Source organism: Nicotiana sylvestris, chromosome 8 (genome assembly GCF_000393655.2).
Source record: "Nicotiana sylvestris chromosome 8, ASM39365v2, whole genome shotgun sequence".
Classification (NCBI taxonomy): Eukaryota; Viridiplantae; Streptophyta; class Magnoliopsida; order Solanales; family Solanaceae; genus Nicotiana; species Nicotiana sylvestris.
The window spans coordinates 7,129,237-7,146,985 of NC_091064.1; the positions used below are offsets into that span (position 1 = coordinate 7,129,237).

Genomic DNA, 17,749 nt, shown 5'->3' on the forward strand with positions numbered 1-17,749 from the left:
GCGGGGGGAGGGGGGGCAGCAGTGGTGGGCGTTTTTTTTTTTTAAAATGGAGACAGAAGTCGTGGGGAAAAAGAAGAAGGGGGACCCTATATTTTATTATAAGGAAACACAGTACTATACTGCATTTTCTTATAAAAAAATTAATTACACTATATTTTATTATAGGGAAACACAATATAATACTACATTTTCCTTAAATGCAGTATTGTAATGCGTTTTCCTATTAAAAAAATTAATTTTTAAATAAAACGCAGTATAATACTGCGTTTAACTTTAACGGCTAACTTTTCGTTAAAGTAAAATACAGTATTATACTGCGTTCTATGTAGAAATGTAACTTTTCTTTTAACCGTAGAAACATATTTTGTGCCAAAAAAAGCATTATTTCAGTTTCGGACTCCTATAAAAAGGAGGCTTGCTATTCTTTACAATTTTTATTTTATTTATTGAAATGCTTACCTGTCAATTTAAAACATAAAAAAGACCCAGCAAAGGGCAGTGGAGAAATTAAATAAAGTTTATTTTCAATCACTGGAATAACGATAAAAGCCAAAAAAGATATTCTCATTCTTGTCAACGAAGCTGAAAGTAACAGCAAGATGACTCTGTAAAGTTGCGATTACGCATCACAAATTGAAGAATTAATGCAGCTGCAGTTAATAAACAACAAATTTATGATAATTACAACTATTTTTTTGCAGTTTAATTTGTAATTGAAGCAGAATTTCAAGCAGAAGCATATTCCATTGGAGTAGAACAAGTAAGTTGCTCTGTTTTTTTTAGGTAATTCAAGCTAATGAACAATTTTTGTAGAATTATTATTTTGTTTAGATCTATTTAGTATATCTTAAGAGTATATGTGCTGATATCGACAGTTGACGCTACACTAATCTTTCTTTTAGTTTATCTTTTCCTCTTTGTTTACCGTTGCTTTATGAGAAAATTTTGCTGAATTATGCTGGAATTGACTGCTGAATAAATAGGTTTTTGATTTGTGAACGAGGGCGGATCTACATTATGAGGAATGCTTTTGGATTTGCAAAAAAAATTTAAAAATGTATAGTCCTATAAATAATTCAACCACTCTAAATCCATTGACTTTTGAATCTACATATTAGGTTTACCTTTGCTTATAAATTATGATGCCAAAGGATATGTGGACGAGGAATGTTGCAAATTGGCAATGCAATTCTCAAGTTTTTATATTTAGCTGGCGTTTTGTTCAAAAAGTTTAATAAGACTTTTTGCCCGAAAAAAAAAATCATTTTGCAAAAACAGTTTTCCAACTGAAAGCCAAGAAAGACAAGATTTTAGTACTGAAAATCTTTCTTTCTTGGCATAAAATGAGATTTATTGCTTGTGGAGTCGGATCCAGGATTTAAACTTGATTAGTTCAGACTTTAGAATTCTTAGTTGATGAACTTATGTAATTTTGAAATTAGTCCTTTTCACATATATATCCATGTTTAGTGTCAAAAGTACTGTGTTCGGTTGAACTTGTACCTACTGGTTGTTAGTGAACCTTAGCTTCATTCATACTCGTATAAACCCAAGCCACAATCCTCATTTGTTTGTGAATCTGACTCGCAACGAATTTTATCCGGAGGAATGCTTAACACCTTCCATTTGCCATACAGGTTTTGACTTTTGATCCTGTGGGATGCAAAAGAAACTATATTAAATAGAAAAGCTCTTATAGTATAAGACATATCATATTGCTCTCGGGACTTTGGTCTAGTGGCAAGAGTGCAATGTGTGATGTGTGTATTAGGCGCACTCATGGGTTCGAACCCCGCTGCAGACAAAAGCCTGGTATTTATTATCTACTAACTGTGCGCCGGATTGCCCTCGGGGATTTTTCATTTATCCAAAAAAAAAAGTATAAGACAGCTGATATCTTTCAGCTGTTAAGTATGCACCATTCCTTTTTCCATTTAAATCTGAAACAATTTGGAGTTAGCTTAGTCGTTTGAGACTTCCAAAATATTTGATAGATAAGTTCCCTTTGAACTCAGCCTTTTCAGCATAGTCACTAAACATATTAGAAAATTCATCTATCTCTAGCAAGAAGAAGCATGCATGTGGCTGCATCGCTAGCAGTTACCTCTTCAGATTGCGATCAATATTAGCATCGAGTGGACCAGACTATACCTCCATATCCTAGAATTAGAACATAAGCAGATATGCAATCTGCAACCAGGCGAGTTTGCAAAGTAATGCATAGGAAGACCCAACTGATAATTATGCTGGAAATTCTTAAAAAAAGATGGTAACCTAGTATGTGACATTGTCATAGGCCTTAATAATGCCAACACAAGTTGCATTACAGTTTTGTGGTATTATGTACTGATAACCATAGTTTTGCGCATGTAGTATGCTTATGAGTTCGTTATAAGTTGCACCTATCCAGTCTTCGACTCCTTTCACACTTTAAATGCTAGGTTGTGTTTCTGAAAAGCAAGATGCAATTGTGTATGAATAGTGTGAGAAGATTGACTTAATATATTTTACAATCTTGCTAGTTTTCCTTTTTGGGCTTAAAACTGGAGCTTCTCTACTGAAAAATCACAATGCATTAGCATAATGGTTGGGATTTTTGAACTAACAGCATCCTTATCCTTGATTTCTTTCGGCGTTTGTAGAGGTACTTGATTCTGCTTGAAATGGCAGACAGCAACATAAAGCAGCCTTTATTACATCTGCCACCTCAAACCTGTCAAAATGTTGACCCAATGAGAAGAAGATTACGCCGATTTAAAAGTGCTCCTATGGCCGAATTTTTTCCTGGAGAGATAAATGACACAAAGGACAATCAATCACTCCCACGTTCTGATTCAATTTTGGATAAACTCCATCCAAGTTTCAGAAAAGTTATGTTTTACTTGGTTATATACCTGGCTATTGGTACCATGTGCTTTTACTTTGTTCAGAACCAGATCGAGGGAAAGAAAGTAAACGGAGTTCTTGATTCTGTTTACTTCTGTGTTGTGACAATGACCACTGTTGGATATGGGGACCTTGTGCCAGATAGTACAGCTTCTAAACTGCTTGCTTCCGTCTTTGTTTTCTCCGGGATGGCCCTTGTCGGACTGGTTTTAAGTGAAGGAGCAGATTACCTAGTGGAGAAGCAGGAAACACTATTAATCAAAGCAATGCATGTGCGTCGTAAAGTTAGTCCTAGTGAAATTTTAAAAGAAATTGAAACAAACAAATTAAGGTACAAGTGCCTTGTCACAACGGTCTCTCTCGTGGTGCTAATGGTTGTTGGAACGGTGTTCCTTGCCAAGGTAGAAAAGTTAAGTACCATTGATGCCTTTTATTGTGTCTGTTCTACCATCACAACCTTAGGATATGGAGACAAAAGCTTCTCAACAAGAGCGGGGCGCATTTTTGCTGTGTTTTGGATTTTGACTAGCACCATTTGTTTGGCTCAGTTCTTCCTTTATGTTGCTGAAGTCAACACAGAAAAGAGACGGAAGGAGCTGGTGAAGTTGGTTCTTACAAGAAGGATGACAAATGTAGACTTGGAAGAAGCTGATCTTGATAATGATGGGCTTGTTGGGTAAGTTATATAAATCTTAATCACCAATAATTAGCCTGTTGTGTCTGTCAAATAAGAACTACTCCCTCCATCCCAATTTATCTGGTGGCACCGTTTGACTAGGCACGGAATTTAATAAAATAAATGAAGACTTTTGAAACTTGTAGTTCAAAACAAGCCTTATATATTTGTGTGGTTATAAATCATATCATTAAGTGGTCGTTTGGTATGATAGATAAGCAAAAATAATCCTTAGATACAAATTTAGTACGGCCTTATCCCTTGTTTGGTTGTTAATCTTGAGATGAGTTATCCTAGGATTAAAAATAGTATCGGGATAACTTATACCTGCTAGAGGGTGAAATAGCAACCCCAGGATAAAGCAATAAAATTGACAATCTCAGGATTAATACCACATACGAAACATTCAATAAGAAATAATATCAGGATAACTAATTCCAGCATAACTAGTCCTAGCATAACTTGTATTCAAACCAAACGATCCCTAAGGGTAAATGAATTTTTTTAAGTTAAATTGTTTGTAAATATAGAAAGGTCACATTCTTTTTGTGACAGAATAAAAGGAAAGAGTTCCTCATAAATTGGGACGGCGGGAGTAATTTTATATTCTACTCCAGTGTGTTTTAACTTCAAGATCAAGTTATTCTAACTTTTCTTCACTTTTCATATGCGAAAGGGCTGCTGAATTTGTTGTTTATAAGCTTAAGGAGATGGGGAAGATCAACCAAGACGACATTTCACTTTTGTTGGACGAGTTTGAAAATCTTGATGTTGACCAGTCTGGAACTTTGTCTACCACAGATTTGACACTTGCTCAATCATCTTGAAAGGGAAGGCGGCTGCAGTGCTGCATAAAATTCCATATCGAGCTAGCGTGTTATTTCCATGAGCTTCTGCAGAGTCTTGAGTCTGGTGCTCATTTCATCGTATCGTGAGTGTTTTTTCAACAGGTACCGGAGTCATATTCAGTTTATCCACTTCATAGAATGCACCATGTATATGCAGTGTAAATTAAGGTAAAAACAACAGTTATTGTGGCTTTGCTGGTGGGCTATTCGACTCGGTTATTGTAGTCTTGAATCTGAATTGAGTTTCTCCTGAAAGTTTGTTTACAGAAACTGTGAAGCGCCTTTTTCTGGTGGAACTTGAAAGACAACAAGCCATTATTTGATTTTGAATATACAGTGAAATAGATTTACCAATTTGAGATGTGAACATTCTTTCATCGGCAGAAAAGAATGTATGATTTATGAACTACATTGTGGTCTAGCCCAGTTGCTTTCTTTGTCATTGCTTCCTCAAAATCCTATAATGATTGATATTATAATGCCGCTGATAAAAAGGGCAGCCCGGTGCACTAAGCTCTCACCCACTATGTTCTGAATGTTGATTCAAAATTAAAGTATCCACTCTAGAAAATAAGTTTTAAAGTATTCAGTGATGATTTTCTGGCCGCCAAAAGTAATGTTATATATTCCTTTGGTATTATAGTTCTATTATTAGCTTTTGTAGCGACTAAGCTCACCACAAAAGTAAACAATGTGCACAAATAAATTTTGTAAAAATAGCACGGTATAGCCATTTTTCGGATTGGTCATTCAAAAATAGCCAGCGTTTACCAAGTCAATGAAAAATAGTCACTATTTTGCTGCAACAGAGACCGGTCCAGCATAATATACTGGAGTTCGGTGCACTTGTGTATCAACTCAAGTATATTATGTTGGACCGGTATACTTTGCTGGCTCCAGTATAATATACTGGAGACTGGAGCACCGGTGCTCCAAACTCCAGTATATTATGCTGGACCGGTATGCTTGTTGGAACTCCAGTATATTATGCTGGAGTTCTAGTGTACTTATGCTGGAACTTCATCATGAGTTCCAGCATACTTATCCTGGAACTCCAGTATAATATATCCTGGAGTTCAAGTATACTTATGGTGGAACTCCAGCATAATATACTGGTGTATTTTCCGGGTTTTGAACAGTATTTTCGCTCATATTTATCTTTACATGAAAAGTGGCTAAATTTCGATTACTTTTGAAATTGGGCTATTTTTAAACGACCAGTTGTAAATTTGGCTATTTTTGAATTTCACCCATAAATTTTAGCTAGGTTGGAGACATAATAGTATAACGTTTGGTGGCGACTAAAAGGCCGCCGCGGTAGGTCGTCACTAAAACCTTTAGTCGCCACAAAATATAAATATTGCGCCGCAAAGACGACTTTAGCTGGTTGCCTCCCTCAACGCTGACATATCGCATAACTCTTGGTGGCGATTAAATTGGTCACCATATTCGCTACAAAAGATAGCTACAAAAATTGAAATCGCCACAAAAAGTAAATAAAGCGTCACAAAAACGATTTTAGCTAGGCCTCCACTTGGAAAGGCGACATATATAGCATAACTTGTGGTGCGACTATATGGGTCGTCATTGAAAACCTTTTATAAATTACTTTTGGCGGCGACTAAGGAGGTCGCCTAGCATATCTATTACTGAAAATTTTATTTTATTTAATGCTTTAACAGTAACAAAAGTGAAAGTGAGTTGTTGAATCCAAATATATTAACTTTTCTTATACAAACTTTGTCTAAAAATTTCACCAAGGCATGGATATGTGAATGTGCGCCTGCCCTTGTTATTTTATTATTAACTTTTGTGGCGACTAAGCTGGTTAAAGAAATACAAATGGTCCGTACAATAGATGTTAAGTAGGTCACTACTACAACAACAACATATAATACTACTTTTGGTGGCGACTAAAGGAGGTTGCTACAGATATTGTGTCATAAAACTTTATTTTTTGTAGTACTGTAATAGTAATAAACAAGAAAGTGAGTTGTTAAAGCCAGATAGATTATTATTTACTTTTCTCATCGAAAATATTGGTTAATTCAAACTTTTTATCTTTTTTATTTTACATCAAATTTTTGTGCATTATTATTATTGTTATTATTATTTTATTATTAGGTTTTATGGAGACTACACCATAAAAAGTAAACAAATACATCACAAAATAGGAAAGAAAGCTTTGGATGCTTATCAACTAGAATTTTTTTAAATTTCGACCACCCAGATCAGAAAGAAATTTTCCAGTCCAAAATTCAAAATATTTAAGGCGTCAGAATTAATTAGTAAATAACAAGTCAAAGAAAATAGTTTTAGTTATCAATTTTAATTAGAGTATAACTAGGATTCGACTTGTCTTAAATATATATTTTTTTAAAGTTAATAATCAACATATAAAAAGGTACAATTAGTGTGATAATATGTGAAATTATATAGTTCAAAACATTTTCCGACAAATATTTTCTGATTTTCCCATTGATTGGCTTAAATATTTTGGAAAATATTTTACTCGTCAACTCATTTTTCTCCAATTGGAGGAAAATATTTTTCTTTTCAAAAGGACGGAAAACATTTTCCAAAATTCTTTTTCAACATTCTCTAACTTATTCCTCATGCCCACCAACCCACCCTCACCCACCTCACCCCCCCCCCGTACTTCACCCACCCATCCCAACCTCGCCCACCACCCACTCTAAATAGAACTATTATTAAGAGTACTTTCTTTTCATGTTGTAGATAGAGTATTTTTTTTATTTCAACAAAATTAATATATTTTTTTCGATGTAGTAAAAGTATTTTCTTTCATTTCAACAAAATGTGTACTTTTCTTTTATGATGTAGAAAAAGTATTTTCTTTCATTTCAACAAAGCGAGTACTTTCTTTTCATGATGTAAAAATATATTTTCTCATCTCAACAAACTGAGTATTTTCTTTTCATGATATAGAAAAAAGTATTTATTTTCTTTCATGTTGTAGAAAAGATACTTTCTTTTTCAACAAAATAAAGTATTTTCTTTTTAGTTATCAAGCTCAAATTTTAACGTTGTTCTTGTGTGAAAAAGTAAAATAGCACATTAGTTCCTTTGAGTTTATGTGAATTTTGAAAAAATAATTAAAATTTTGAAGAAAATAGAGTCCGGGGTGGGGGAGGAGGGGGAGGGGAAGAAGTATAGGAAACATGAGGACTTTGTGGAAAATGAGTTGAGTAGAGTAGTATAAAAAATTACTTTCCTAAAAATAATTTATACTTTCTAACCAAACACTAAAAAAAAATTCGAATTTTTTTTCACTCACCAACCAAAGAAAGAAAAATAAGTGATAAAACCACTTATTTTTCAGGAAAATATTTTCCTTCGTACCAAACACACCTCAAGTGTCGAACTAGGATATCATTTTAATTAGAGTATAACTAGAATTCGACTTGTCTTAAATATAATTTTTAAAAAAATTAATACTCAACATATAAAAAGGTACGATTAGTGTGATAATCTGTGAAATTATATAGTTTACATGTCGAAATTAAAATAAAAGCAATCTCCACCGTCACTTAGGCGGCTAAGCGATCACAACCGTCGGTCTCGGTCCTATTTCCAGAATCGTGCGCATATTAATCCGACAATGGCAATTAACACTATTTAAAATCCGAAACTGAAGTCCGCTGCATGAAGTAAAACGGCAAAGGTTCTCACTGACGAGAGTAGAACTCAGAAAATTTAGCTCTCAACTCTTTGTAAGTACTCAATTTCTTACTAATTACATGCAAATTTAGCTTAATATTTACATTCTTAATGTCCGTGTGTTTGATTATTGTAGAAAGCTTGCATTTTTCGCAGCTTAGGCTTTTTTTTTATATATATAAAAAATTCAGGTAAAAATTTGAATTATGAATTTTTGTTGTCAATTGTCTTTTTGGGGTTAACTCCTTTGTATATAGCTGGTTCAGGTTGATGGAGTGTAAAATTGTGTATAATGTAGAGGATTAATCTAGCTGACCTTAACTTGTTAGGGATTGAGGCTTACTCTGTGTGTGTGTGAAGAGTTTGAGGTAACTGATAACATGCAAATTCAGCTTAAAATTTTAGTTCCTTTATTAAGCATTCTTGATGTTGTGTTGGATTTCGATATAAAGTCTTTTTCCTTTCTTTTTTTTTTTTTTTTTTAAGTTTAGGTTTTCTTTTAAAATTGACAGGTAAAAATTAAAATAATGAATTTTTTTGTCATTTGACTTTTTTGGGCTTAACTCCTTTGAACATAGCCGGTCCAGGTTGAGGCCAGTGTAAAATAGTAAATTATGCAGACAATTCATCTAGCTTACCTAACTTATTTTGTGTGTTTGTCTGTGTAGCTCTGTGTGTCTCTGTGTGTGTGTGTGGATGTGAAGAGTTTTCGGTATCTGATAAGAGATAACATGTTGGGTGCATCATTTGCATGTAATTTTAGATAAAATATTGCTTCTTTTTTTCTCTCCTCTTTAAGCTTCATTGGTTCTTCGCAATTGCCACGGAAATTTGTGTAGTTTAGTAGCCAATTCCCGAGTTCTTCAAGCTTACGATTTGATACTTATGCAGGTTATCTTTTGCTACGTGATTGGGGGCTTTTTTTGGGCCTATTAGAAGTAGAATTTTGGTTATGGGAGAGGGCGAAACTGTCTCTGAATTGGCTGAGGCATCCGTCAATGGAAATGTGGCAGCGGAAGACAAGAGTGAAGCCTTTACAGAGAAGAAGAATGCTGAAAAGGATGAATCGAAAGAAGTAGAAGAAGAGAAAAAAGAGGGTGATAAAAAGGACATTGAGAACATGGATATAGACAAAGAAGAGGTGAAAGAAAGTAAGGAAGATGAAGAAGAAGAGAAAGCTGACAAGGAAAGCAAAGGAGCGGAAGAGAAGCCAGAAACCAAGATTGAGCTAATGGAAGAAGAAACTGGTGAAAAACCAGATAAAGACAAGGATGAAGACGTGGCTGATGTACAGAAAGAGGAAAAAGAAAGTGTTGAAGAGCATGAAATTGAGAGAGGATCAAAGGAGAGTGATAAGTCTGAGAGTGGTGCTCTTAAGAAAGACAGGAAGAGGAAAAGGCAAGTGGAGGACAAGAAGGAGCAAGAGCCTAAAACACCTCCGGCTTCAACAATTGAACGCCCTGTACGCCAGCGCAAATCTGTTGAAAGGCTGGTTGCATCTATTGAAGGAGAAGTCGCCAAGGATATCCATATTGAAAAGGTTCCATGATAGCAGTACTAACTTTGTTGTTTAATCCCCCTTTTATGATTCCAGAAGTTGGGCCTGCACAGCAAGTTTATTATTGTTCGTGGCATTTAGTTAATGATCCATCTGATTTGCAGGGTCGTGGAACTGCACTGAAAGATATCCCAAATGGTAACTTACTAGTTCACTGATTATAACATGTGTATTGTGTTCATAGATCTGCTTATATATTTTAAGATGCCAGTTAGATATCTTATTTCTGCTTTGCTTTTTCATATGTACGCAGAACAATGTTACTTCCTGGTTGTTTGTTCAAAATTTGGTGCCCAAGTGTAAATTATTTGGTGCCTGTTTACAATTGTTCTGCTCAAAAGGATGGAAGCGTAATTTATTTTGTGCTAGATGCAAAAGGAAATTGTATGAATTGCATTTCCAGATTCGTTTTCCCTGTCGATATATGACGATTGTCAGCATGTGTTTTATTCCTGAGAATCTTGTGGAGCTATCTGAGGGATCTCGTTATGGGAAATTATGAACAACAAAGGTGGATCTAAGACAGAAATCTAAGATCACACTAGTTGGTTTGTGCCAAAAGTAGAGCTTTGCATAATAGTTGTGTTATAACTATGTACAATGTTTCTTCCACTCAAGAGATTTCTGGGCCTTGAGGGTATTGGCTAGGCAGGAAAGATTCTTGCTGAGTCGGGGCAGATGTTGCTATGCCAAAAAGAGTATGCTTTTAGCACCTTTTACATAATTAGGCCCAGAAGAAATCTGAATCTTGGGTTTCTATTAACTAACAGAATCAAGCTTCCGCATGGAAGGACAACCGAGAGAAGAATAATTACTGTTGACAGAATCTTCAATTGAAACGAATCCCAGAGCAATCAATGAACTGACTTTAAATCCGAGTCTTGCCTGCTGAAAATTCTCCTTCGGAAAGAGAAGTAACAAGCTGCCAAGGAACCCAAAAAATGATTCCTTTTTTTTTTTTTTGGGTTAATGATAAGGTTTTATTCATACAGTGCTGAGACTTTATCCTTTGAATATGATTATATCTATCTTAAAAGCATCTCAAGTTCTTCTCTTTCCAAACTGGTGATTCTCCTTCATCCAGTTAAGAAAATAAAAGGAGATGATCGCACCGGGGCTTGCATGATTTAGTATCTTTTGCCCTACCTTTTAGCTTCAGCAGGATCAACGAGTCTGTATCAGATTTATTGATGTTTCCTTGATTAGACTTGTAGCAGGGTAACTTGCTCATCCTTTTGTGTGCTCATGTGGGGTGGAGGTGGGAGAAGGAGGTTACTGTTTATTCGTATTTTTCATATGATTTTCCCCTCTAATGGTGAGTCTCTTTCTGTCTCCCTCATGGCTTCCAGTCATAGGTATGTTTACTGAATTGTCTACAATACTAGCCAGCTATTTCGGGTTTTAGAGGTCTGCTTTTGTTTTTTGGTACCTTAGAAATAACGATGCAACCATAAGGCATAGGCCCTTGGCATGTGGGAGAGAGAGAAAGCTATGGTATGGGGTTGCATACTTGCATTGCTCCATAAACAGTATCATATACAAAACCATTGGTGGAAATGAATAATCATGCCAAAAAATCCCACATTGAAGTATATTTTGATGACAAGACGAAGAGCTTAAAACCTATGGTCTACTCTCCGATGCCAATTGGAAAATACTTGGTCAGAACAATTGGTATCCACGAAATTCACTATCCTTCCTGTTGTTACCAACTTACCATGCCACACAGTGCACATTAGGATAGTTGTGATTACCCGGGGCTTGCCAGCGTGAACCAAACCTGTTCCCAAGTTGGTTGCTGGAACTGAAAAACATGGTGGACTGTCATGTACAGTGAAATTACAAGGAAAATGAAAACCTTATAACCCAGATGAGCTGCTTCCCCCAGTTTCAATTGTTTTATTGGATGGAGCTTCATCTGGGTCACAAAAAAGCGCATTGTAGTAAACAATGAGGAATGTCATTGATATTTGTGCAAATTGCTTTAACTTTAATTGTGAGCTAAATACAACTGGTATGGGAAATGTTTACTTGATCTATCGGTTGTGAGTTTGGCTCTCTTTACTTTTCTTGGGGTAGAACTTTTACTTCCCATCAAATGAGGAGGAAAAAGGGAAAATGAGTTGAATAGTAGTTCAATACTTCAATCTGTTAGAATGTGACAAAGGATACACGACTACCTACTTGCTTTTATCTTGTTCCCCTTTAGGTTGTATGGGGGTTTATCTATAACCAATTAGAGGTACGCTCAGATCTGCATAAGTCCTGATTGGGCTGATGACTTTTTGTTCTATTACCTTCTTCTTTTCTGCAAGTCTATGTTCTACAACTCTAGGTATTTGATTTAATCTCTGCCTTTTTTACCCCTCACTCGATTTTCTTTTCCTGTGCACCACTTTCATATGCCCCTTCGTGTATGAGAATGTGGTTATTGGTGGTTCCTAATCACCGATACTTTGCTACCTGAGTTGTTTGGTGTGTCTCTATTCTCTGTTTCTCTCTACTCCCCCCCCCCCCCCAAATGATGTGTTGATGCAAATAAATTTTATTCAACTATTGTAAAATCCTTTCTTAATGTAACTTCAGTGGCATACAAATTATCCAAAAGGAAGACTGATGACACTCTCAAATTGCTGCACACAACTCTCTTTGGACGGCGAGGAAAGGTGACATTATTATTTGTAGCTTATTTCTTTTGATCAGTTTCCCTTTGTTGTATGGTTTCTGCTTACCCTGTTGTGTTCTGATTGACATGCTAAACCAAATGCCTTACATTCTTAATTCTCCCCTTCCTGACAAAGGTTAGGTGTCTTCAGTGTTGCTGTTGAATTTTCTCTTCTATGGGGACATCGATATGTATTTGAGAGAAGAAGAAGCTATGATTTTCCTGTTGCGTGTTCTATGTCCATTTTATGGCCAAATTATGTAAACTTGAGCTTCTTTTAGACAGTCATACATGTCCAATTCTCCATTTTTTTTGGGAATTGAACTGGTAGGACTTGTTTGGTTTCGGCATAGAACTTTGCATTACTAATGAAGCATGGATACTTGGATCAATTTCTCCTCGACAAATTCTCTGCCTGTGTTTTATTTCCGGCGTTGAACTCTGCATAAATAATACTTACCTAAATAGCTTATGTGGGAATCTATGTATTACTTATGCCGGATCAAATGTAAAATAAAAGTATTTGTATTAGCAATAACCGGCCATGAGAATGACTAGAGTACCATGAATATAGGGCACCTCGTTCTAACAAATCAATTCTTTTTTTAATTTTAATAAAAATTTAATCATGAAAATATTCCATATGAAAAATTCTTACTAATTTTTAAGCAAAAAAGTTTTTAAAGATTAAACATGTGCGTTTGTATAGGTGAGACCAATTAGTTGAGATTCTTCTAGTCATGTTAGTATGTTTATTTTTGGTCCAATGTTTTGTAGGAGTCTTCTAGTCTTGTCTGAGATTTCTGTGCCAGTAGAAATGTAGAAAACTTCTAGTGTTCTTTTTTCTGGTTTCATAGAGCTTAAATGGAACAACATGAACGTTAGGATATCCGAACTTTCTGGGGATTGACGCATAGTAGTAGAAGCAGTTTGGCTGCATCGTGTCTTGTTTATGAATTTTGTGCAAGTTGCTTGCTCTGAACTCATGGAACTAAAGATGCCTTTAAGAATTCTTGAGGACAATATGCTAATTGTTCCTGATTTCTTCTTCTCTCTCTTTCTGTTGATACTTTGTGCTTATGGTTCTTGTCCTTTGCAGGCAGCTCAGTTCAAGAGTAATATTTTACGTTTTTCTGGCTTTGTCTGGCATGAAAATGAGGTAATGAATGACTCTCCTGTTATAGAAAGTTCGTAAGAGAGATATCTATCCTTTTCTTCTTTTTTTCCCCCTTCCTTTTTTCTTATTTGGTACCAGGGGTGTGGTAGGCTGGGATAGGGCATGTATAAATGTAAAGTTTCTCATTGCTTGCTCATACGGGGCTGCTAATATATCTTGTTCATTATTTCGTTCTTGGGATCTTAATTTGATTTGTGTAATCTTCGTTCTAATGATTCGGAAAAAATGCTTGAGCTCAGTGTCTTATACTACTCCATTATTGCAGGAAAAACAAAAGATGAAAGTAAAAGAAAAGCTTGAGAAATGTATGAAAGAAAAGCTATTGGAATTGTGTGATATACTTGATATACCAGTTGCTAAGGCTACATCAAAAAAGGTTTGTTCATGTATTACCACTGCATGTTAGGCTTTCTATGTCGTTAGTTATTTCTTCTTACTGTTGTGTCGTTGTATCTTATGAGGGTATACCAATGGAAGGGGTAGATATCTTCCAAAAAATTTGACTTGGAAAATTATTTAGTCAGTATTTTTTCTTTTAGTGACATGTTGGTTCTAAACTTGTCACCTCACACCATATTAAGCAGCTCTTAACAGACAGTACAGCTAAGTATTTGTCTGCTATCTTCCTTCAAAGGTTCTTAGCTAATTCTGTGTTTTATGTGTCAGGAAGATGTAGTATCACAGTTGATGGATTTTCTGGAAGCTCCTCATTCTATGACTTCTGAGTCGCTTGCTGAAAAGGACCAGGTTGGTTGCAAAACCATTTTGATTGCTATGGAGTAATTCTTCCAGTTGTTGCATAGTATGCTTATTCATCTGGTGCACTTAGCAGTCAAGTAAAGGAAAGAAGCGTGAACGAGTGAGGAAAGAAAGTCCTTCGTCAGCAACTGGTAGTTCCAAAGGTTCAAGTAAGGTATCACTCTTACATTTGAGCATGATTTAATTGCAAGCCATCACCTAGTGGATGAGTTTTAGCTAAATGGCTGTAACCTGTTTGGCCTTACTACATCTGTAACACCATCTGCTTGTAGTCTTAACTTTGCCTTCCATTTACTGCATTTAAGTTTCTACATCAATGCCCTTGAGATTTGAGACGGTAAATCACATCATCTGGCTTTTAAAATTGTGAATTGTTTCTGTCTTCTTGAAAGTAATTTTGCTGATTGAAGTGGCTTTCCCTCTGAAGCTACTGAGTTCTGGTCTTGGGATGAGCGAGTGTAGAATCATTTTAGCCTCCTGAAAAGAAGACAAAAAGTTATCAAACAAAATGCTAAAGTTGTTCCTGCCAGGATACATGCTATACGTGTCTGACTTTATTCTCTTTGGGGTCGTTTGGTTCAATTGTGGGATAGTCAAGGATATTCCATGGGCTGGGATATCCCATCGGGATTAGCTATCCCACCTTCTATATGGATAGCTAATACCATCATTTTGGCATAAATTTTTCACCGGTATTAGGTAATACCCATAACCAAACATGGGATAAATACAATCCCAAATTCTATCCCGGGGTTTGTATACTTATCCCGATAACCAAACGATCCCTTTGTTTATTATGGTAAGTGTTTTTTGTATCGTGGTTTTGTGAACCCTTAAATAATGCATTTTAATTTTTGCATCTGAGATTGATTCATCATTTCAAATTTCAAAAAGAAACTAGAGAAAATCTAGAAGAAAAGGGAGATTCGTGAAACCATATGTTTGTGCTTGTGGGGACTTCTCCTATTATGATCTCTCTGTCTGGTATATTCTGCAGAGTCGCAAGACTGAGAGTGTATCTAAAAAGTCTGAGAAGAAGAAGAAGGTGCACGAATCAAAAGGTGAATCAGAGGAAGAAGATGACCAAGAGGAGGGAAAGATAAAAACTAATGGTGTTCATGAGAGATCAGATGATGAGACGTCAAATCAAGCTGAAAGTGAGGAGAAAGACGGTGAATCTAAAGATGAGTCTGAGAAGGACAAGAAGAAGAATAAGCAAAGTTTAAATAAATCATTGTCAAATAAGGAACCTGGTGGAAAAGTTAAAACCAAGAGAACACCAGTCTCTACACGACCTAGTCCTTCACCCGAAAAAACACCTTCAAAATCATCAAAAAGCTCTAAGCATAATGATAGCAATGATGCAAATCCCAAAGTGTATTCAAAGAAGAAAGTAACTGAAGTGGTTAAGGGAAAGTCATCTACACCAAAGAAGCCTACTTCAAAAAACAATACTGGTGAGAACCATTGTTTTCTTCCATTTGTGTGTAGAAAATTCTTGTCAAGATCATCAAAGATCTATATATGAGTATTTTCATAAATTTCTCCTTTATGTATTTATTTAAGTTAAATCCTTTCTTTATTAGCTTTTCTGAATGTGTAGGGAAAAAGGTTCTGAAGGGAAAGGATCGTAACAAAGTAGATAAGTTGAGGCCAAGTGATGATGAACTCAGAACTGCAATTTGTGAAATTCTAAAAGAAGTTGACTTTAACACGGTGAGGAATAAACTTTTATTATGTTCTGGTGTTCATAGTTCTGCAATTTTATGATCTTTGTTTCTTTCCTTGTTAGCAAATCTCAATTGTTAATTTCCGTGTTTAGATTGCTTTTCCATATGCCTAAGCTTTGGTGGGTAGAGTTACTCGGTACCCGTGGTGGGAGGTAGTAGGTACCTGGTCGAATAGTGTAGGTGTGCGCAAGCTGGCCTAGACACCGCCATTATAAAGAAGCAAAAGGGGAATTATTTTCTGTTTAGACCTTTTCAGATGGTGCTTTGAGCAATCACATTTTGATCATCACAGTTCTAGGATGGGATTTACTTTCCCATATGGCTGACATCGTTTCTTTTTTATGCTGCAGGCTACCTTTACTGACATTCTGAATATACTCGGTAAGTGTCCTGTTAAGATAGTTTTGCTCTTCTTTAGTTATACAACTTTTTGTAGTCTGATAAAAATATGGAGATCGTGTTGATTATTGAAAGATAAGTTTTAGTTGACTAAGTTAAAACTTTGAGAAACTTGATATCACATCTGCTAAGAGATCATAATTTCAGAATTCAACTCACGAATTTTTTCCATTTCAGCCAAGCGGTATGATACGGATCTTACACCCAGAAAGTCATCTGTAAAGGATATGATCCAGGATGAACTCACTAGGTTAGCTGATGAGGCTGATGACGAGGAAGAGGAAGAGGAAGGAGAAGGAGATGCTGAAGAGGGCGAAAAACAGCCTTCTGGCCAAGGTGTAGAGGCCTGAAAATATAGAACATTGCAAGGAAAGGTAGCCTATATTGTCTTATCTCGAGATCCGACCCTTTCTTCCTCTGATGTCTGAATTGTGTTCCATAATAGAGTTCGACCAGCTGTAATTTATTGTTAATGTTCCACTTTGTGGTTAAACACACTCGCTAAGAAGTCACTGCAGCGTATTGTGTAAACAGACATTTGTAGGAAGCACTGATCTTTTCATGTGCTATAGTTGCTAGTGTTATGATTAACACCCGTAGACGGACTTTCGAGCTGTTGGCTGGCATAATCATGGTTTTCGTGTTAGATCTCACTGCCCGAGAACAAATTGCTAAAATGCCATTCATGCTATGCTAATGTTGTAAGTTCTAATTCCACTTGATGTCTGTGAAATCTATTCTAAGATTTCTTAACGGTTGCCCTTACTAGGTGGTGAATATGTTATTGCAGTTAAATATATATCTTAATGCAGTTAAATATCTAGGTTGTATTATTTCTAATGTAATGGCTAGAATGGCGACTGGCGAGGAGGAGACAGCAGATTCGTTCTCTTAGTCTTGGCACATTTGAACGGCCAATAATAAAACCATTACTCTTCCTTTATGTTTGTTTCTATTTTGTCTCACTGGAGAAGAGGAAATAGAAAGGCATTAGATGAAATAAACCATGTGTGAAACTGGAAATACAAGTTTAGGGGCACTTTTGGTTATTGCAGATTTGCAGTATCATGTAAGTTTATTAAGTTGTACTTATTGAAACTTGAAACTATGTCAACTCTAAAAAGAATTAAATTAAAAGGTTCTACACAAATGCGAAGAAGTAATATTGTAACAAAGACATTATGATTTTTTTAAACAAGACAAAAACCAGAGATATTTAAAAGCGAAATTTAACTTTATTTTATAATTGTAGCTTACAAGCAAATCGTGTTCTTTTGATTATTTCACGGAATGCCTACGACCTCCCACCATCACATGTGCAAAGTAAATTTGCCCATCAAGGCATGGACAACACTTAAATTTGACGTAGA

General features: G+C 35.7%; 2 protein-coding genes across 3 annotated transcripts; both read left to right on the forward strand.

Moving 5' to 3' along the window:
* Window positions 1-503: 503 nt before the first annotated feature.
* On the forward strand, window positions 504-4,819 carry LOC104237034 (two-pore potassium channel 1-like). Its single transcript, XM_009791103.2, has 3 exons — window positions 504-760; window positions 2,643-3,562; window positions 4,239-4,819. The coding sequence occupies exons 2-3, from the start codon at window positions 2,664-2,666 to the stop codon at window positions 4,387-4,389; spliced, it is 1,050 nt and encodes a 349-aa protein (XP_009789405.1). The 5' UTR covers window positions 504-760; window positions 2,643-2,663; the 3' UTR covers window positions 4,390-4,819.
* Window positions 4,820-7,988: 3,169 nt separating this feature from the next.
* On the forward strand, window positions 7,989-17,096 carry LOC104237033 (DEK domain-containing chromatin-associated protein 4-like). Of its 2 annotated transcripts, none has more exons than XM_009791101.2 (12): window positions 7,989-8,144; window positions 8,983-9,631; window positions 9,754-9,787; window positions 12,236-12,315; window positions 13,414-13,473; window positions 13,757-13,867; window positions 14,158-14,238; window positions 14,321-14,404; window positions 15,248-15,707; window positions 15,854-15,966; window positions 16,331-16,361; window positions 16,557-17,096. In XM_009791101.2, exons 2-12 carry the CDS (start codon window positions 9,044-9,046, stop codon window positions 16,727-16,729), a joined length of 1,815 nt encoding a protein of 604 aa, XP_009789403.1. In that variant the 5' UTR covers window positions 7,989-8,144; window positions 8,983-9,043; the 3' UTR covers window positions 16,730-17,096. The 2 variants fall into 2 exon arrangements, with proteins under 2 accessions (XP_009789403.1, XP_009789404.1); XM_009791102.2 differs by having other exon boundaries at window positions 14,324-14,404.
* The last annotated feature ends 653 nt before the right edge of the window (window positions 17,097-17,749 follow it).